At 39.1% G+C, this 22,229-nt stretch overlaps 1 protein-coding gene across 12 annotated transcripts in view; it reads right to left on the bottom strand.

Moving 5' to 3' along the window:
- The window catches only part of ADAM22 (ADAM metallopeptidase domain 22), a 142,631-nt gene that overhangs the window by 53,912 nt on the left and 66,490 nt on the right, over positions 1 to 22,229 (bottom strand). For all 12 annotated transcript variants that reach the window (XM_048061701.2, XM_048061700.2, XM_048061704.2 and 9 more), the window contains exons 5-9: positions 11,115 to 11,197; positions 7,432 to 7,495; positions 6,834 to 6,903; positions 2,037 to 2,107; positions 335 to 409 (exon numbers count right to left, since the gene is read on the bottom strand). In XM_048061701.2, coding sequence (XP_047917658.1) covers positions 335 to 409; positions 2,037 to 2,107; positions 6,834 to 6,903; positions 7,432 to 7,495; positions 11,115 to 11,197 — 363 coding nt within the window. The remainder of the gene's footprint in view (positions 1 to 334; positions 410 to 2,036; positions 2,108 to 6,833; positions 6,904 to 7,431; positions 7,496 to 11,114; positions 11,198 to 22,229) is intronic.

The following is a 22,229-nucleotide window of genomic DNA, read 5'->3' as shown; positions in this document are numbered from 1 at the left end:
TGAGCTGCTGTAACTAAGACGTGCTCAAGAAAGCCCAAAAGAAAGACATCAGCTTAAGTCCCACTGTCATCAGTCACCTTCTTGACACAAAGTTTTAATTAATGATGCTTTCTGTGATACTCAAGCCTGGTTTGCCTGAATTCTTGTTGAAATTACCTTGCTAAAATTCAGACACATTTTCGTCAATGGCTAACAAGACCATAAGCTCTTTTCCTAAGGATATAGTGAATTTATTCTGACCATATGTTGTTTTTTATTGCTTATCCTTTATAGGACAATTAAGACAATTTTATGTTACTGAAAAATATAAGATATTGAGGTACGCCAGTCTTACCATTAGATGATCATTTACAATCATTAACTCAATGTATTTTGTTTCTTCGTCAACTTTACGTGGAATCTGACGAACCTACAGAGAGAGTATAACAATAAGAGAGTCTATGACAGAGTACACAGAAAGCGTAACTGATAACTGGAAACAGCTTCAGAAAACTTCTCACACATAATTTTTTCATTGTCTTAATTCTGTTCTCAGATACTGATGATACTTCTGGTGCTTGGTTACATCACGTTAAAAAATTCTTAAATGTACCCTATGTATTGTATAACCAATTGTATGTTTACGTGTTTGGTCAATTACCTGGTTTAACAGGTAGTAAAAATGAGTAAACATATTTACTGTGCAACTGATTGGGATATTTTGTGGAGGGTGAAAAGGAATGGACTGCATTATTTTTTTTCAAATATATAGTCCCCATATTTCACCTCCTCCAGAACATTTATGACTTTAAACAATGAAATTAAGTCTTATAACCCAACTAACTCCAAGTTTCATTTTTTTACAGACAATTCCTAGTGAGGCCCACATCTCTAAAAATGGTTTGTATGATCTATAAACTTTTTTTTTCACTAAGAAAGGAACCCCTCCTGAGTTTCTTATGAAAAAATCTCTGTGTATTATTTATTTGCACACTGCTTGATTCACACAGTGAATGCAGTACCCGCCTCTGTCTTACACACTTCTCATTTAGAAACATTTATTACAGTGCTTCTCCATGGTGTCCTTGTTTTCCGATTTATTTATTTTTTCCAGGAGAGTTATTATATCATTATGAGTTGAAAACGTCGAGTAATGGCTAGTTTATAGAAAGGTAGCAAACAACCTGATGTAAAGTAAGACCCACTAGAATGATTTCTGGAATTTCTCAAATGTATTTTTCACTTCTCTTTTGACTCTGAGATGCTTACATTAGTCAGAGAAGTTAAAGTTATCTTCTCCTCCCACTGCTGTCAGTATTTCATCTTTTACTGCAATGTTCAGACCCCTGACCCAGCTCTATTTTGACCTATGCCATCATTTCAGCTCTATTTCTAAAATAAGGAACTGTTGCTGTCTTTGCAGAGCACAGGTACAAAGTTAACATCTCCTCCCCTTTGACAAATGGGGATTGAAATCTCAGTTCAGAATATTTATTTGAAATTAAAGTGACATAAAGTAGCTATTTGTCATCACTGCAACATAAAAACAATTTGTAAATGTTTCATTAATTTGGAGTTTCTGTGTCCAAATTGGGAGAAAATAATTTAGATATTATTTTTTTCATTTGCAATTTAGCAGTGTTTAACAATTTTATAACATTGACAGAAATGCTATTTTTGAGATTCAGCAGCAGATTAAATGGAGCCTAGAGGAGGAACTGCCTTGTGGGTTTATAAATATAATGGGATGGGGGTGCTGTGCTTGGCCACACATGCATGACACGGGCTATCTTGTAAATCTCTTGAAACTGACATTTTGGTGGCTCCTCATCAAAGGTGACAGCAGAAGTGCTCAACTCTTTAGGCGGGCAATGTCCAAGAGAACCCAGAAATGCCTTGTCAACATTAGATACCTCTTTTTGTTACATCTGTATTAGTACATAGAGACCTCACGCCAGTCCAGAAGCAGCAGCAGGACTCCATCTGGATGAATTAATCCAGTAGACACAAACAAACTCGATGGCATATTACTTATGAATGAGCATATTGGCACATACCTGCCTTCTACTTCTTTTGTGTCTTGGCTTTACAACAAACTTCTGCGATGTAGCATTCATTTGCCAGAACTCTAAGCAGAAAACACAGGCAAATACACTGAGTGTTTACAGAAATACAGCCCAACAGTTAGTGACCCTGATGCATCATGACAGTAGTATGGCATTCCTCCATGCATCAGATGCGATAACAACTCCTTTTTGCAAGGTTCCAGCTAGAAAGGAGGCAACAGTACAGCTGCTTCCCAGTAACAGGGTTCTTATTTAAAAACCCTACTAGTGATAATCTGGGTTTGCTGAAACAGATGATCTGGGGGTGTCGCGCTTCAGAAAGCACAGCAGCTGTTCTGTGCCAAAACTTCACCAATACCGGGGATGTAATATTATTAGCACAACCCTTCCATGGAGTGAATCACATTTTGGGGAATTCAGCAGACATTCACAGAGCTCTCACAACAGCTACCTAAATTAATAAGAAGAGCATGGAAGGCAGAATTAACGCTTTAAGAAGATTATATTCACAAAGTAAAACATGTTAAAGTTGGGAGAAATGTTATAGGATTTTGGCTATGCTCCTTGTCAATACAATATTCTTCCCTTCTAATCCCACTGTGTCTTTAATTTGTTAAACCTCTAATCATAAGCACCAAGTAGATTATTCTTTTGGCAAATCCCTTTTGCCAAATCCATTACTAGCCACTCATGGCAAGGGACACATTATAAGCTAAAAGGAAGATGACACTTGATCTCACCCTTTCAAATGTCCAAGAAGTATTTTTCCATCTTTGCTTTTAGATTGATAGTCTCTCCTTCACTTTTCCCTATACAACAGCAATCCTTATCTCATATAAATCCTTATCTTGTATAAATCCTTATCTCTTATAAATATATTTTCTATTCACATACCCCAACAAAGGTCTTTTTTTGAAACATAAATTGTTTTCAGTTGCTTATTTTGTAATCTGACCTCTTCCTTTGCCTAGTTTCCCTCCTTTGTATTTTAGCTAACATTGGACGTTCTTTTAGCCCAGTTGGGGTTGAAAACTGCAATATTCCCTGGTAACTTACCAGTCCTGCAGAGAAGTAGACAGTACTATAGGAGTTGTGTAAAACAAGGGACTTCCAGTTCACATACCTTTGTACACAACTTTTGATTGTGTTCTAAAATCCTAAATAATTCAGTTCCACTGGTGAGTATAGGAGCTTTCTTACAGCTCCACCTCTCATCCTACAGCAAATTAACTGCAATTTTTATATGAGGTCCAAATAATAGGATTGAATACAGTAATGACTGGGACTTGATAGGGCTGCCCTGGCAGCAAAGGCTTAAAACGTGAAGTTGATTTGCTCATCTGACAAAAGTATACCAGGGATAAGTACTAATCTTAACCTGGAGTGGCTATTTACTTATAATAAAAATAATGAAAGCAAAGCTTGACTAACTGTTATAGTCTTGGCAAAGTCTTTTTTGGTGTTTGAAGTTTGCAAATACCCTTCTATGAAGGGGGCTTGACAATCATAGGCCCATTGCTTAATAATGTTTTCATGGTTACACTGGTGCACTTGAAGATTTTCTTTACAAAAAAGACCTCAAAATAAATTAAATCATATCCAAGGGTCCCTGTATATTGCTTATATACCTGGAGTCTCTTGAGCTCAGAATGATGAAAAAACAAAACTTATTTTTTTTCAACAAATTTTTACTTGATTGTGCTTTAGATATATTGATTAATTCAGTCTGTGTTCTAGTGCCACACAACTGACTCTCAACCTTTCGTTTTCAATTTTATATCATCATTAATGAAACTGGTAAAAATACAACTTCTTAATCAATAAAATAGTAATTTACAGTATGTGTGTGGGATCTCAGATAACTTGACCAGCAAATGTGATCGTTTTCCCTACCATCAGAAGTCACCCGTCCCTGGAGAGGAAAGATGCAGCCATTAACGTTAACACATTAACACCCATTAACACTATGCTATAATTCAGAAGCTGGATGAATTCACGCAGAGTGCATTTCCAGCCAGGGACCCTCAGGCAAAAGATCATGACCAGCAAAATCACACAGGAAATGCAGATAGCTGAGAAAGCCTAGCAGAAATTTTGACAGGAACATATTACCTTGAAAAAACATGAAGAGAATTCAAGCGAGCCCAGAAGAAAAGGACATCTGTTCAACAGTATTTGAAAAACAACACCTTCGATAACAGAGCGTTGCCTAAGATAATGCCAGGGCACTAAATATCTCAACACAGATTGGGAGAAAAATTACAGTCTACTTAATTATGAATTCAAAGGCTCTAAGCATGCAAAGTTGTCAGATGAGCTTTCCTTATTTAAAGTCCTCATTACCTTTACATGCTACAGCAAAGTACAGTACAAACTATTCTTTTCTGCAATACCTCTTTTCTTCTTCCTTTTTTTTTTTTTTTTTTTAATTCCCAAGGAGCAAAAGAATGTAAAAAGCACATTTCTATCAAACTGTGGTATAACAGTTTGTGCTTTCACTATTACTGATATTGAGTAATCCCTATTACTTGATTTTTCCCTTCTAACATCAATATTGAAGCTCACGATACATCCAATTCATTCTTAATGCAGTGCTGAGAAGAAATCTTAGCTTATTCACAAACTGTTTTGAAGATAAGAGGAAACTCCTGACATCAAGGAATGGCTGCTTAGGCTGAGCAAATTGATAAATTAGGAGAGTATTAAGGAATATGAGAAATACTGATGACATAGCCTAGCACATTACTTGCTACTAACAATAATGGTTCTGCTGTAGTACTTAAAAAAAAAATCAAATCCAACTATACCATTAGCAATTAATTGCAGATTTTTTATAGAAAACAACAACAACAAAACACGAGTTAAGATAATAGTCCTCACTCTCTAGACAGGTGGGAAAGACACGGTGGTGCCAAGCAGTGATCCTGGCAGGGCAGCATGTGCTAGGAGTGAAGATGTGGCAGGGTGTACTGCACGTATGGGGACAAACTCTGGCGCTCATGTGGGCATGGGGGAAAGGGGTGAAGAAGCAGGTGGTGGTGGGAACAGCTCCCATCCTCTGGAGCTGTGGCTATGAACAGTGGATGACTTAAAGACAGTCTTAAGCTGAACAACCAACAACAAATAAATGTGTTGGGATTCCCAGTGAGGATATCATCTATTACATCTACTGAAATGTTCAAAACAGACCTCAGAAACTGTCCTCCAAACAGTCTTACAAAAACAAGCATGGGGATGTGGAAGAGCAAACCATAAGTTAAATTTTATTTCTCTATGTATGGAACAAAGAGATAGATTAGCAACTTGTACCACATTATAAATATTTGTGTAATTAATACTACTAGCTTTCCACAGTTAAATCTTTTCAACCTTTTCAACCTAAATTATTCTGCAATCTTATGATTTTAATTCAATCTAATAGAAACAGCTTACATTATACCACGTGCTGGACTTTTTACAGCAAAGCCAGTAATTATTTATTTGGTATCTACAGTAAAATTAAAACTGTACAAGCATATCTGGATTTTGTGAAAAAGTCTGAAGCATTATTTTGACATGTTTTTTGAAAATCAAGACGCTTTGGTGGAGGTGAAACAGGTGGATTCTGCTTGCAATTAATTCCTTTTCAAAATGCTTAAAACAGAAAATAATTGTTTACTTCACAATCTTGAAAACATAAAACTTAACTATTAGGAAATCTTACATGACTGCTGACAGATACCTACTAAGCGACCAGCTCTAGCAGTCTCCTACTTCCAAATGATTCTGCTTCGTTTAACAACCAACAAAGCTGCACACGCCATGCTCCAGGACAAGACCCATCTATGCGCAAGGCCTAGCATGGTAGGACCCCAGATCCAGCTGTTATCATAGGACAAATATATCGCGTGCAAATATGTCCTATGTTTTGTAGCAAGACGCCTGGACATCTGCAACTTCCTTCTAAGAACAAAGTAGTCCAGAAGCCGTTTCTACTAAAATGAGTGTCTATGAAGGACAGTTTCACTTGTCTAGGAGATACTTTGTAGAGTAGGAAAACGCATCTGTATAACTAGCAGGTCCTTGATAGAATGGGGGTATGCCACACATGCTGCAATTTTAGCTTCAAATAACAAGCCAGCTTCTCAGATGAAAACTCATTTTTTAAAAATCTCTTAACCCTCCACACACAATATCGAGTGTTTGCGGGGATTCATCACTACAAGCACATGAAACCACTTCTACCTCCAAAGTCATTTGTACCTAAATACACGACCTGCACTACAGCCAACATCGTGAAAGCTGTTGAATGGACTGGAGACAAGAGGATCACAGAACTGCAACAATATTTAGCAAGTAACTGTCCCTCAGACTTTTGCTCACACCTGGTATTCACCCCCTATCTCAAAATAGGAAAAACCCATGAAAAGTTATCAACCATTGGCAATGTAGGGTTTGTTTTCATCATCTTTAGGCTACCTCAGTCCTTTTTTTTCTACAACTGCTAGCAGATAACATAGTCCACAGACCACAAGACCTGTTATGAGAAACACACATCATAATGTGAAGGTCTAGGAGAGGTTTGATTCATTGGATTCAGGTTTTTTTAGCACTTTAGGTTCTTTTCCAGTGCTTTCAGTGTTTCAGATTCATTTTTTTTTTCTTTTTTTTTTTCATTTAATAGAGAAAAAGAAGAGATATGCAAATAAGCAATGCCATGTCAGAAGATTATCTATCAAATACGATTAACAAATCTGGCCTTAGACTAAAACACGTCAATAGTCATGAATATTAAAAAAAAAATCATACCAGATGGCAGGTCATCCAAAGGAAACTCAAACAACTTGGATTTGTAAACAGAGTGCAAATGGAAGTCATCCTGAAATTGTAAACAATTGCATGTATTAAAATTCAATAATTAATCCACCTCATGAGCCTTAAAAAGAGAGTTCTAAAAGGGTCCTTGCTATCCAACATCTACATTAGGAAAAGAGCAAGGTACGATGCATCATTTCTCTACACTGTGCTGCTCAGAGATGCTGAACTGGAGTCAAGGCCGAACCGGGTGGAGAGTGATGTGTTGAACCCAGAGTGGGAAGTGCCAGAGAAGGGGACAGGACACTCACAAGCTTCTCCTGCTGGCTCCAAGGGACCTTCATCCTCTGGTGCTGTACTGCTCTACTTCCAAGTGTTACAGACCATACACATATACACACATAAGCATACACATACCACTACCTAATTTTTGGAGGACTACCTCTGTCTGTGATGATGAGGGCTCAGACACCAGGTTAATGAGTTGGGAATGAAGGGATCATCCTTTGGCCACAGAGCCTGCCCTGTAACCTCGTCTGTATTCCACAAACAACACATTAGGACTACCACAAGTTCTACTTATTCTACTTACATCCGAAGAGTAGTTTTCATCTGGTTCAATAAGGTATGTATGATTTCCATCATAGAACATCCCACTGTCAAGAGCAGGAAATGTAAACTGATTTAATAAACAAATATTAGTACAACATTGAAGTTTAAGAACTTCACATATTTAAAAAATATATTTTTTTCTGAAAGGAAGCAGTTAAAAATGGTTTCAGGAACTGAACATTATTCTGAGTCATTTTTTGGTTTCTTTGCTTCAAAAAGAAAGACATTCTCTCCCATAGTGATACAGACTTTACTTTTTCCTGTAAGTCTTCCCTACAACACACAAAAATACCACATAAGTTTGGCTAATGTAAACAGTTCAAAATCCAGTTCAGAGCCATTCCCAAACAAGACTGATCTACCTGCAATAAAGGATCTGTCTTCAGAAATATGCACACTGAGGTTTTGGAATATGCCCATAGCTTTCCCACAAATAAAAATACAAATAAAAATATTATTAAATTGAATTGATTCTTAGGTTTTAATGGTTTTGATTAACTCTCTCCTCAGTAATCTTGCATAGTACCAAGTACAAGGGTATAAGGGGCTGTTTTGGGCATTGCAGTAATAACAGTTATGACAGATGGTCTTTTTCATCTTAAATTGTGTCCGTTTAAGTTCATATTTCTAGAAAAAGATAATGGCTATACACAGTACTACATCAGTATGGACATTACACGATACTCATGATAAGAAATACAAGCATATATTACACTTGTGAACTATTGCATCCATTGATGAGCATGTCTGTCTTAGCATCGTTCATTTAGAGGGTTAACCATTTAACATTTAACATTCACAGATGTAGCCTGGGTTGCTGAGTCTACAGAATACATCAGAAGTGGTCAGGAGTCCATGTACAATTTAAAGCTGTTTCCCCTTTCAAACTATCTGTGCTTAGTCTCCAGAAACAAATACTGTCTCCACTTCTTTAAAATTAGTACTCTAGGACCTGCTGAAGTTTTCTGCCTGGGAAAAATATGAGATTTGGGAACGTCCTTCGGCTTTTAATCAGGCAAACTTCCTTTCTTCTTATTGCAATTTAACTTAAGCACAGTCTGCAAAACTAAGTGCTATTAGTAAATGACTTCTTGTGCAAATGTTGCACCCAGCAGCACTGACCTCAGATCAAGTCACTTAATAAGAATAATAGTTACGTCTGACCTACAGATCTGACTTGCCCACTCAGAGCATTCGCGGCTCTTTTCCAAGTGACTTCAGGAGTGCCATGCTCTTTGAAGGTATCACACATTCACTGGTGTGCTAGAGAGAAAGCAATAGCAAAACGCGGGCCACTTCAAAAACCCAAATTTGGATTATGTAAAGTCTTCAGACAAGCGAATTTGTAGTCATAAAAGTCTAACTTGCAGTTACAACAGCAGTTTAGGCATTTACCACCAGTGGGCAGCAAAATCAAAGAACAACCTGGTATTTTTGTGCCTGGTCTTGAAACACAGAACTGTGCGTCGTGCCTGACTATAGCTTATTTATATCCCGGCAACCAATGTGTTTTGTATTCAAAGTTTTTAGTGTTAACTCATAGGAAGCTGTGGTTACTCCTTATCCCACAGGAAAAAGAAAAATACCAGCTAGCTTGGAGTTAAGGTTGTAGAGAGACGTTTTTCATTAGCAAAGTAATTGAGAAGAAGTTCATAATTTTAAGCACTCCATCAGTCAGTAACTCTATTAATTTAACTAATAAAAGGAAGACCACAACATAGACATTACCAAGAGAAGAACTCACAATTCATGATTAGTTAAACAAATACAACATTATCTCTACAGAGACATGTCTGAAAAAAAAGACATGGCCAAGATTACTGGCCAAGATCTAGGGGTACTACCAGATCTTACTCATACTTAGCATGATCTCATACTTAGCATGAACCTTGTGAATATGAAGCTTGTTATTCTATTAAAGGAATCTGTTCTTTATTATGCACTTCCTAAAATTTGGGAAAGCAGAGCTTCTGCCCTGCAGACCTTTTTAAAAGACAGCTCTCCCTAGCTTCCATTATACCACTGAGACCTCCAAACTGTGTTGCAGCTCTGATTGCCAGTGTGAGGCTGCAGTACTTACTTAGCATTTGAAATCGACTGTGGGGGAGCTAGCTGTAAAGATGGAGATGCAGTGTCACAGAATGTGAGGTTAATACAGCTCAGGAAAACAATACTTTCTCGCAGCAGATGCTGGAGTTACCAGCCTGCTCTAGTAAGCTTCTGGAACTTTATTGCACTTAAAAAAAAAAAAAAATACTTCACAAGGGAGAGCTGAATTATACAGGAAAAAAAAATGTTTCATCATATTACTGTGTTAGAAGAGCTTGATTTGAATATTATTCAGTTTAAGAATACCGAGTAGCAGGAGGGTCAGTCTTAAAAACCAACCAGCCAAAGGAGGCCAGGAAAGGACGTGCACATCCTCTCCTTACTTTGCTGCATTTTCTCCTAGGAGCTGGCAGGGACCAAGACCTAATGGATCACTGCTAATGGAAGCCATGAAGCTAAACCCCCTCAGGATGCATTAGGATGTACTATTTTTAGGCTCACTGACACTACCAAACCTGAGGTCAGGTTTATTGAGCTGTTCAACCTTGACTGTAAAAGAGAGAAACACATCTCTAAGTCAGACAATGACTGCAAGAATGACAAAGTATAAAATATAAATATATAAAATATATATAAAAAAAAGAAGGAAACTAGTCAAACACATGTACATATGCATCTGATACTAAAACTACAGAATAGCTGGAGACGGAAAATAAGCTGAAGAAGATTTTGATCAGCTAAATCCTGCATCCTTGGAAAAAAGCAAAGCTCAGGTAATCTCCACACTCAGGCTCTCTTGCTCCCATGACCTTTCAAGCTGATATTAGTATCAAAAGTGCTGAGGACCTGAAATTGCCAGAGTCAATAGACACTGAAGTTACTTGGCTGCTCTGAAAACCTCACTAGCTTCTTTCAATAGTGCCAAAAGTAGACAGCTCCAAAAGCTGTACAATCAACACACAGCTCCATGTAACCTTCAGATGACAGATGCTGTAACTACATTATCACTAAAATTATGTACTTTAAAACAAATTTGTACTATTCATCCTTTATTCCAGATTTTCAGAGAGAGATTTGACTTTATCACAGATATTACCCCAAGCACACAGCTTAAGATGAGCACTGCTGTGAAGAAAATGGATGGGACTAAAGAAACTCTACACTGACACTTTCCTTTGAAAAGAGAGTGGGAAAGAAAAATAAAACATATTATTCTAACAAGGAAACAACACGGACAAATTTCAAATGGTTCATATCAATATTTGTAGTGTTTTAAATTCATATAAATTGGTGTATTTTCAGCTACTTTTACTCGTGTCCCTATAGTAAATTATTTCAAAGCAATATTTGCTCAAAGTCACTATAATATGCCCTTAGTTTAAAAAAAAAAAAAAAAGAGAGAGAAGAGAAACTTGTGCACTTTGGCAGTGAGTTCTGAAAATAAACAAGGCTTTTACAAAGTTCAAGTTAAAACTTTTTTTCTAAAGGTTGTTAAGCTTCATAATAGTTGTTGCAAACCAGTTAATAAATAAATAGCACTTATTTTTCTATAAACAGCTTTATTTTATTTAACAGACTAAGTAAAGCTCAGTAAAAACAAAACAGCAGACTTACTGTAGTCCATGGCATGTTGACAAGGCAACAAATGATACTGGATTTCCTCGAATTTTTCCCTGATAATAGCAATGTTCTCCTCCCTGAAATCATAAATTGAGACTGTAAATCCACAGGAAGTCCCACAGTATCACACTCTGTCCTGTCCAATACTGCTGTTTAGTAATTGCATTGCCAACCCTGTGACACAGTACCAAGAATTGAGTGTCATTCAAAGGGGGTTCATCCCATCTCTTTTCAGCCGTGAGTTTGGTACCTAGTCAAACATCGTCATTTGGACTCTCTCTACACTGAATGGAGGTAGATATCTTCAGTGCAAAATCCCTGGCATCCTGAGGCAGATTTCAGAAGCAAATGACTTCAGAAGTGCCCATCTTTCTTCACTGAAGAGAGCTGGAAATGAGGGGCTTACACTCGACACCTGTTCTGCACATGGCTGTGTTGGATAAGATGAACTCTGTCTGCCCTGAGGGCCAGGCAATTTCCTACTTCTAAGGAGAAAGGTATGCTTGTCAAATAATAATATTTGATTAAGAAGTGAACAAATCCAAAGTGCTCCCTAGTGCTCCAAAGCTAATGGAAACTTCAGTTTATATTTGCCTCTTCTCTTCCAGAGATAACATATACACTTTCCGAATCAAATCCAGGAGACCTGACTCAGCATAACCCCATTTTCACTGAAGTCATACTGATAGTGAAGTAAGCCCTATGGTGTGTGTACCCAATGCATTCAGTATAACACAGTGTCAATATTTGAATGTCAAATTAAAATAAATAAATGAATAAATAAATTTGAAGGTCCCTCCAGTTCTCACTGCCACTTTACCTTGCAGAAGTAAATTTAACTATTAGTTATGTCATGTTATTGCACTACTGTTGAGTAGAGAACTAATTAGAAGGTGAAGACTTTAAATGCAATGTTTTGTTTGATTCCTTTCTTTCTCTCTTTCTTTCTTTCTTTCCTTCCTTTCTTCCTTCCTTCTTTCCTTTCTTTCATAACAACACGTTACTATTTCTATTTCCTACCAGCAAATGCTAGCCCACAGGTATGAATAATCTACCTAACCTAATGTGCCCAGCCATGTGAACATTTACATCCATTTACTGCAGGGAGGGAAAGGCATTACAATTACTGCTTTTGCAGAAGCTGGCAGTCACTTACATGACTGAACAATGCATAGCACAATCATTTTAGACCTCTGACCTTAAATGCTTTGCATTTTATTTTTCAGTTATGGAAAAGAATTAATCAGGATCAGACAAAAGGCAAGAAAACACATAGAATATGTTGGTAGTTTTGGTTTTTTATCAAGAAATCTTATTCTGTTTTCTATAAGGCATGCAAAGTATTTCTGAAAGCAACTACTAAGCACAGGTGCCTGTGTTTTGAGGTCCTCCCTAAGCACATGTAGGAGACTGTTTCTCAGAGCATGGCCATCAGCAGGGAAAGAGACCTGCTCTCAAGCGGTCACTGGAAATCATTCATCCCTTCTCAAAATCTTCTCTGGAGCATTTGTTCTTGGGTGATACGGAGTGCTGGACTTCTGTTGGATGCCAAGGCAGTCAGCGCAGCATACCTGGGAGGCTCATGGCTGCAGTGATCAGCACCAGCAGTGTAACAGGGAATCACAGAATCATTAAGGTTGGAAAGACCTCCTTGCCTCCCTGGGCAACCCGTTCCAATGCCTGACTACATGCACCACCTGATCAAACGAAGGGTCTGACGCTATTTTGCAGGCCTGTTGCTTCACTCTGGAAGAAGCCACCTACATCCTGTTACATGTGATTCAGACAGACTGTGTCTTATTTTGGCTTATTCTCTCTATTTCGTTCTCCTTTTATACACCTACTTACTTCCTATATCTTAGCTATTTAAAGCTCTCCTTGTGTGACCTCTTATTTTTCTCAGTCTAAAAGATGTCCACTACTACAGGGCCACAGTATCGCTTAGGGCTTTCCAGAACTCATGAATGAAAACTACAAAAAGAGGCATTCCAGCAGGTTAGCAACAAAATTGACAATCAAACCATATGGATGAGCTGAAACCTTATGAGTAACAAAATGCTCTCTAAAAATAACCTTTGCAGTAACATTCCTGTAAAAGATATAACTGGTGTAAGCACATGAATATGGGAACAACGTTGAATAAAACTATTAGTGGGAGTTGTCCAGGGTTATGACTGTGGAAGGAATTTGAAATAATTAGACAAATTGGTTTCTTCTCAGAAAATGTATTTAATATGTACCAGAAGTAGAATCTCAGACTCCATTAGTTTGCAAAACCATGTGTTTGTAACCAGGAGGAACATTTTTTAATACTACGAATCCAAGTCTGCGGCTGAAAAGTGTGTTTTGATCTTCTTAATGAGAATTAAGTAAATGCCCCATGATAGTACCTCCACATTAACTTATTCCATAATAAATTAATGAATAAAATTTTATGCTTACAAATTCTAAAAAGAAAAATATAAGAAAAACAGCTTTAAATTCTTACCTAGGAAAAATGCAACTCAGACAAATTCTATTCTACCTAATCAAATCAAATCAGTTCAATTCATTGATCTATTGAAGTTCACACTAATTGTGGCAGAGACAGAAATATAACTCTGATCTTCTCAGTCTTAGGGGCCCATTCTTACCACTGCAAAACATTCATTTCTATGCACTAATATCTGGGGGATATTTTTACACGTGGACTTACATGTTCCTATTAAGATAAATCACCTCAAACTGATAATTAAAATTTATGTGTTTTTTTTAATAGCTATTTTCAAGTATTTGATTAACTTTTTTTATTAAAAAATATTTTCACTGTAAAAATCCTGATATCAGGATAGCCTAAATGAAGTTTTGAGGTTGTGTAAGAACATCACCTAATTATAATCTCAGCAAAGAAATAAGAGGTGATACTGTGAAAGCAGGTAGCACTAACATTGGGTGGCTCTGGGAAAAGTGATTGCTTAGCACTGCTAACAGCATCTCAAGAGGATAAAACATACTGATAACATGGCACTTGGTGGGGTGGGTGCAAAAGGTAGCCTGGGGAGATTCCATTTCAGCAGTTCACAAAATGTGAAGAGCACTTACATCTATGAAGTTTGGGATTGGTTCTGCAATGAGAGTCAGGACAACTGCAGATTGTTAATCTATAGATAATAATTTCTTTGGAGAATATGTAGTTTCAGACAGCAAGTTTTCTGTCTTTGCCTCCCTGTAGTGCTGAGGTTGATATCTTCTTGTTTTTGACATGTACTAAAGCTCCTTTACAGCAGGTGCTGTAAAAAAATGTATGCTGCGGTACAGGAAGAATTGCGGTAAGATGTAAGACCACAAAAAGATTAAACAAAATCATCACATATATCCACTTTTTCTCTGACCTTGGAAATATGCACTGAAGGACCAGGGTTGTTTCTTTTCTCTATCGATGTCTGTAGAAGTGTGATAGGAGCTGTAAAAAGTCTTGCAATTTCATTTTTTCCCAAAAATGTTCTGGTGCCAGAATATTAAGACTTCTCCCAATAGCTGAAATTAGCAGCATTACCAAGAACAGCTCAGTCAACAGCATCGAGGCCTTTTTGTGAAGAAAGAGCTATTGGCTTCCTGTCGCTATTACAGCCCCTTTCTGCTCTCTGAAAAGCAGACAATAATTGCCCATCTCAGCAAATCAAACCTCCATGCCGGCCTTTGTCAGCTACTGGGAAATGGCTCGGCATTCAGATGAAGAGGAAATAATGCCGTTCTTCCGACAAACATCAGCCAGAGATGCAGAGATCCCTTTCTGCTCTAAAATTGAAACTGACCAGATAAGGTCTGGGAGAAAATTCGGCTAAGTATCTTCTAACCATGAGACAATGCCATCCCGGTGACAGTCCTCCTAGCTACACACATGGACACGCTCACATGGTATCCACCCAATGACCATCTTATGCTACTGCAGAGAGAAGTTGAACTGCTTTGATTCCACAAGATGCACAGCCATTCTTCTTGCTGCAGTTAGCATGAGGCAAAACAAATTCCTTGCCAGTGCCCTTCGGACTTGGTCATCCGTTGGTGATTTCTAAGAGCAATATGGAAAATACAGATATCTAATAAGAACTGCATTGGTTTGGGAAGCTAAAAATGGAATAGCATTCTACCAAAAAAATGAAATAAAATTTGAATGACCCCATAGCAGGATCAATTAAAACAAATGAATCATTATGACAGTGGTCAGTTTATGACTTAATCTTGATCTTCATGCTTAAATTGGATAATTACAGGAAAATCCTGAATTAGAGTTATATTGTCTTGTGAACTGCTACAACCCGCTGCCAACCAGCTTGCAGCGTTTATGTCCATGTCAGTCTGAGTTTCCCTGCAGCCTATGTGAGGAGTTAGAGTGGCAAAGATACTGAAAACGTGGAAAGGCAGAGATGTTAGCAATGCAAGTAAAGTCTGTCCCCATTTTTATCCTTTAAGATAGCTTGTCCCTTCCAAAAGAGGCACCAGCTGTTGAGTAAACACCAAAGAGACTGAAAAAAGGCTTAACAAATATTCACAAAAAAATGATGGAAATAAGTAAAGAACCGCCACCGCAGTCAGTGATGGCAGAGGTTCACTCTTGTCTGCAGTTTCAGTGAAGAAAGTATTTGCTGACCATACACTGACAGCACTTGTTATTCACCGCAGAGACACTATGACCTTCCCGGGGGAGGAAAATTAAGGATGCTCGTTCATCTACTTTGAAATAACACCTGACATCAGATCTTCAAAGTAAGCATTTTTTTCCTGCAATTAGGAGAGGTGCTTGCCATTAAAACTCATGCTACACTCAGACACTGACCCTAAAATTAATAACTTCCTCCTTCCAGTATTTTCCTATTTTAATACCCATTAATCCAAAGGAAAGGAGACTGCTGGTCTAGATCAGATCCTACTAACGCAGCTCCCTCTGCCTTTGCAGCAGAAAGCTCCCAAAAGGCCAGCTAACGACTATGGTACTCTTCTGTGAAGTGCCAGATAACGATTAGCTTTTTAAAGAGCTACCCGTTGTGGGGTACAAGTTTTAAAACTGCTTCCTTAGTCATCATTTAGATCTATTTACAAATTATTGATGCTTGTACAAGTTTTAACCCGGTAATAACTAAGACAGTGCATGGGAAACAGCAATGGGAGAAGAAATTGCACGCCTTTAAGGCTGACCTCTATGACCAAAAATGACTCGTTTTGGGTAGGTTTCTATCTGTACAAAGAAGAGGCAACATGGCACACTGGCCTGTGTTGTTCCAATGGGCAGTGTAACTGTATGGAGAGAAAAATGTCTTTTAATTGTCATGTTTTGCAGCAAAGGATGGGGCCTGCTGGCATGGCCGTGCTGTCCTTCAGCACGTCTCCCTCACAGAGTAGGTCTCTGGATTCAGCTAAGCACACTGTAGACTCTGGAAAGCCAACTGTTCTGAACATGTAAACGGTGTCCTTCCTTTGTAGGAAAACAGCTACCAGGTGTATCTACACAACACAGAAGCAACATGTAGCAGTGACATTAGGTTATAACTCTATTTCCAGTTTTGAAATCAAAAATATGAATTCTAAAATTAGAGATAAAGCATCACCACTTCCAAGGCTTCTCCACAAAATGCCCATTTCTAAAGAATGCTGGCAGCATCTCAAACGCACGTGTACATGATGGGGTACTGCACGCAGGCAGCTCACTCCAGCTACTGCTGGTGACTCACGGTGGGTGCCCTCAGCAGATGGCACATGCTATCAGCCCAGCATTCTGGCTCTGAGGCCAACTGAGGCTCGTGTTTACTGCCCAGTAGCTATGTGAGAAGATGCTCCACGAATGTAGCTGCAGGGTGTGGATGGAGAGCTCGTGTCAGCGCAACGCCATCTGGTCAGGGAGCTGCCTTGGCATCTGCTTGGGAAACAGCCTCTTGACTTGCCTTGCCTCAGTATAAGAAAAAATGTTTTTAATTAACACCTGCTGCATGCAGATGAGACAAAGGAGAACAGGGTTGGTTACCTCTTCCTCCCTACTCTGTTGTCTTTAAGTCAGTTCTTGTAGCAGTGCCCAGTTTCTCTAAGTTATGGCATGTAAATCCTTTTAATGACAGCCACTTTACCCCATTTCTGTGTTCGTATACATGGGGAAAAGGGAACAAACACTCAAAGGGACTATATAAAAAATCTTTATAATCTACCAATACTAATCTTTCTCAATAGTTCGATAGCCAGTGTTGTGTCTGAGGCCAAATTATACGCATGTGATATGCAAGGTTACTATAAACAAAACACAGCAGATGAAAAGATGAGATGCTGGTATGCACCTACATGGATACCTATCAGTCAGAATGTGGTGAAGTCATGAGTAAAATGGAGAAAAATATTAATCAGATTTCCTTACTGGCCCTTCATTATTCCTGAAAGACAGAAACTTATCTTTAAGTGAGAATCCACAGAGCTCAAAACTGCCTAGAAACATTAATCCTGAGTATATAATACAGTGCTGGTTCAGTATCTATAGGGAAAAACAGATGTGTCTAAATAGGACTATACACAGAAGTCAAAATCAAGTAAGTAAAGACATAAAGCTAAAGCACACTGAAGTATTGCATGGAAGTGCTCTTTCAGAAGTACAGCAGCTTCAGTTTGCTCCGCTTAATTTCCCCTCAAGGGGATTAACTTAAACCAAAAAAGATACTTTTTTTTTTTTTCAGAAGAGCATCTACGAAAGGATTTAATGTTCTTTAATGCTATAACAGTAGTTAATTTCCCTTAGCTAAATTCAGCCTTTGCATGGATTGAGTTTACAGAACACTTGGTTCATGTTGCTCTGCCTCTGTATGCTGTACTTTGTAACTAGAAAAAAAATAAATCTTGAAGTACAAAAAGTCTGGCAGGACTTTTTTGTGATTTCAAGCACTGGAGCGCTCCCTTCCCTCTAAGGTGTGTGAAAACCGCAGTGGAGAGCACTCACAAAATCACAGAATGGTTTGGGTTGGAAGGGACCTTAAAGATCACCCAGTTCCAACCCCCTGCCATGGGCAGGGACACCTCCCACCAGACCAGGTTGCCCAAAGCCCCATCCAGCCTGGCCTTGAACACCTCCAGGGATGGGGCATCCACAGCATCTCTGGACAGCCTGTGCCAGTGCCTCACCACCCTCATAGTCAAGAATTTCTTCCTTATATTTAATCTAAACCTGCCCATTTTTAGTTCAAAGACATTACTCTTTGTCCTATCACTACACTCCCTGACAAAGAGTTCCTCCCCAGCTTTCCTGTAGGCCCCCTTTAGGTACTGGAAGGCCACTATGACTCCCCGGAGCCTTCTCTTCTGGCTGAAAAACCCCAATTCCTTCAGCCTGTCTTCACAGGAGAGGTGCTCCAGCCCCTTGATTGTCCTTGTGGCCCTCCTCTGGACTCACTCCAACAGCTCCAAGTCATTCTTGTGCTGGGGGCCCCAGAGCTGAACGCAGCACTCCTGGTGGGGTCTCACAAGAGCAGAGCAGAGAGGGAGAATCACCTCCTTCAACCTGTTGGCCACGCTGCTTTTGATGCAGCCCAGGATATGGATGGCTTTCTGGGCTGACAGGGTTGGCTTTCTGGGCACTCAAGAGGTGCTTCTTTATGGTCACAAAGTCAGACCAGTTCTTACTTCAGCAGAACCAGGACTCATCACTGGGGTCTGCATCTGCAATGGGATGTTCATTTTAAGCTCTTGAGGGCTTTGACCTTCTGACATCTTTTTCCCCTCCAGAACTGGCTTAAAACACTGGATTTATTTTTTTATGTCATAAAAAGAAGGAAGACAATATAATTAAACCTGGAAGATTGTACATGAGTCATGATCTGAGATTCATTCCAGTGTAGTATGTTTAAAAACATGGCCTGAGAAAGGCTCCTAATACTGAAAGCTGTTACTTTTAATTTCCTCCTTCACAGCAGCAGGATGTATTACTAGCAAAAAGTGAGCTAGTAATAGCAAGGAGATAAATGTATAGATACAAGACAAATGTTAATGCCAATGTACATTAAAAGCACCAGCCTTCAGGACCATTAGGTCAGGCAAATGCATTATATAACTGATTATCTTGCCCTGGTATCCCACAGGGGATACTGTGTTTTACTGAAACCCAGAGGAATTGTCTCCATAATTCAAATAATGCTAAAACAGGAAAGTGAGATACTCCTCAATGCCTCTTGATTCACTGTGGCAGCATGACACTGCTGGGAAAAAAATATATATATATGTCCAGAGTAACTGAAAATGCACAGACATTTTAAAAGTTTGTCAACTCTTCATCATGGCACATGTGATAGCATTAATTCTATCCAAAATCTACTGGAAGTAATTTGACTCTGTAATAGGAAAGTAATACATTCTGGGATCACAGTTCACTTTGCCATGGCAGCATCCTTTAAGGCATAAACCAGGCAGTCATTCTGTGCTCCACTGTTCACAATCTTCCATCTTACAGCAAAAAAATCCTATGATTAGTTCCTAAGTGAAAGAAGTTGCCATTTGTTCTATCAAATTTCATCCTGTTTTTATTTACTCCTTTGGTCAAAGACAGCCAAGTTCTCCAGCTGATCCTTCTGTGTATCGTAGTGCTTCCCAATTTTGTACTGCTAGCAATTTTCATTAACATGCACACACCATTTTTGCCTAACTCTTTAATGAAAATCTTCAATGACAGCAGTATGGAGATCGACCATGCAGGAACCCCTTACTAAACTGTGTCAGACTCCTAGACTCCCCATCAGCTCTTCTTTGGCTTGTTTATTGCTATCACTAAAAAGTAGATTATGGCCTAGATTTATTAATAATTAGCCATGAGGCAAGCAGAGCTCTGTAGAGGGAATGAGGGAGAGAGGAGCTATGGGAACCTTTATTCAAAATCTTCTACCAAGTGACTTTTCTGTTACTAACAGCTTCCTTAGTCTCTGGACACAGCCAAAAAAGCCCTGCCAGAAATAGGCATATATAATTCCTGCATTATTTACGATTTGTTCCTTTTTAGATTCTTTTCTCCCCCAGGGCTGCATCACCAGGTTGTGCAAGTGCGGGGTGCGCACACAGCTCCCCGCTAGCCCCGGGCTGCAGGCTCCTGGGGCAGAGCTTCACCACGTTCCCTCCTCTCACACAAGCTGGATTGGCACTCAGGTTTTCAGGAACATCATGGCATCCCTGCCAGGAAAGCCTGCTTAGCATACAGACTTTTCTGCTGAGTTGAAACTCCTTCCTCTCTGGCTAGGAAATGGTGAGTTATCAAAAGCTGAAGAAAAATTACCAGATTCCTCTGCAGAGCTCAGACAGTGGATGCCCCTAAATCTGGAAAGTGCTGGTGGAAGAGCTTTGCTATAAAGTTGGAAACAGAGTAGTTGATAATAAAACTTACCTGCTCACAGACTAAGAGTATATTCTGGCTGCACTGTTTGCAATAATGTATTATTGTGACCTTATGATCAGGCTGTGCCTGTGGTGATACAGTGAAATGTCTGAATGGTATTTAGGATAAGGTCTCCCAAAACGCACCTGTTGAGATGTGACAGCACAGCTGCTGCCCTTGGCCAATGGACTGCACCTCAACACCTCCTCTATCAGAGCAGGTTTGAAGGAGAGAGCTTAAAATAAAAAGTCATGTCAAGGGTCCCCAGCCTTCTCTGGCCTTTCCAGATTTTAATATTTTGCTCCCTTCTGGATTGTTTTCCTTTAAAAGTGCATTTAAATAGCCTTTCGAATATATATCATGGCACACTGAAGCTGAGACTTTAATCAGAGCAAGTCAGCCAAAAGCAATAGTTTTCCCCTCTTGTTCACAGGCATTAAAATAGCTACAGGAACAGGCATCATGCGTGTGCTAGGAACCAAACACACACACACAAAAAAAAAAAAAAAAGAAAGAATGGCTATTTCCACAAAAAAAGGGTTCTGGCTTGCTGTGACACATCAAAATGCCTTTGCCCCCCCCCCAAGCCTCATTCCTCAGACTACAGCAGGGACACCTGCACTGAGGCCAGCTCCGGAGCACACCCAAGCAGGCTGGAGGACGGCACCGGGCAGCGCCCAGCACCATGGGCGCAGCCAAATGGGATGCTGAAATCCTAAGTCATAAGGCAAGTTTGTCCAAAGCCTCTCTGTCAAGACTACCATGAAGAAAAATAGTACCTAGCACTTAATATCACTCCGCTTACGTTGTTCAACACTATCGTGATCATGAACATGCTGTGAAGTAGAAGCAAAAGGCAATGTTGTTTTATGCTTTGGGCACTCCTGCTATAACTTTGTGCCTGGGACACACAGCCTGTGTTTATACCACCGCATTTATGAATTTTAGGATTACCTATGACATATAGTTCCTTGTGGTTGTATTGAAGCGTCATCAAAAGTACATGGCGCTTATCTATTACAACTCTACCCGTGCAAGTGCTCTTACTGGGATCTGAATTATTTTCATTCCTTAATTGTTTCAGGAAAAAATTTCCAAGAATTGTTATAGAATTGTCCGATGTTATAATCTCCAAAGAAGAAAATTGAAACATTTTATATGAGAAAATGTCACAGAAGAGATACCAGTTGTTCCGTCTCAGGGGGAAACATCCAGCAGTGTGAGTTACTCAGCACTGTAGCTGTTTTCTGCCTTTCATCTCACTGACAGCATCAGCGACAGAATGATAACCCAAAAACAGAGAGAGACAGAGATAAAAGGACACAGAGATATACTGCAGCAACATAAAGCATACACGAGTTGAGTATTTATGTGCTGTGAGCATAGGATGATCTGGACTGACACAATCAGGAAAAAGACAATGCGTGAAGGGTTTTTCCTCTTTCTTATTGATTATTCTCTTTGCTACCAAAAGGAATTTAGGACAATACTGCTGCTTTCCTAAGAAGCTAGAGAAATGATATAAAGTAAAAAGGGGGGAAACACTGAAATAATTCAAAGATCTAGTTCCTTTTGTTTTTCTTAAGCATTGCATCTTGTTACTGGTTCAATAAGAATGTCTTAGGTGCTGCCAAACTGTGCCAAATCAACAAGGACATCTCACAGAGAAGCCTCTCTTCTGCAGCTGATAAATACTGGCACCCTGCAAAAACATGTACATGTTCCACCTTCACAGTGACCCA

Source organism: Anser cygnoides, chromosome 2 (assembly GCF_040182565.1).
Source record: "Anser cygnoides isolate HZ-2024a breed goose chromosome 2, Taihu_goose_T2T_genome, whole genome shotgun sequence".
In the NCBI taxonomy this organism is placed as follows: domain Eukaryota; kingdom Metazoa; phylum Chordata; class Aves; order Anseriformes; family Anatidae; genus Anser; species Anser cygnoides.
This window is presented reverse-complemented; position numbering and strand designations above follow the sequence as displayed.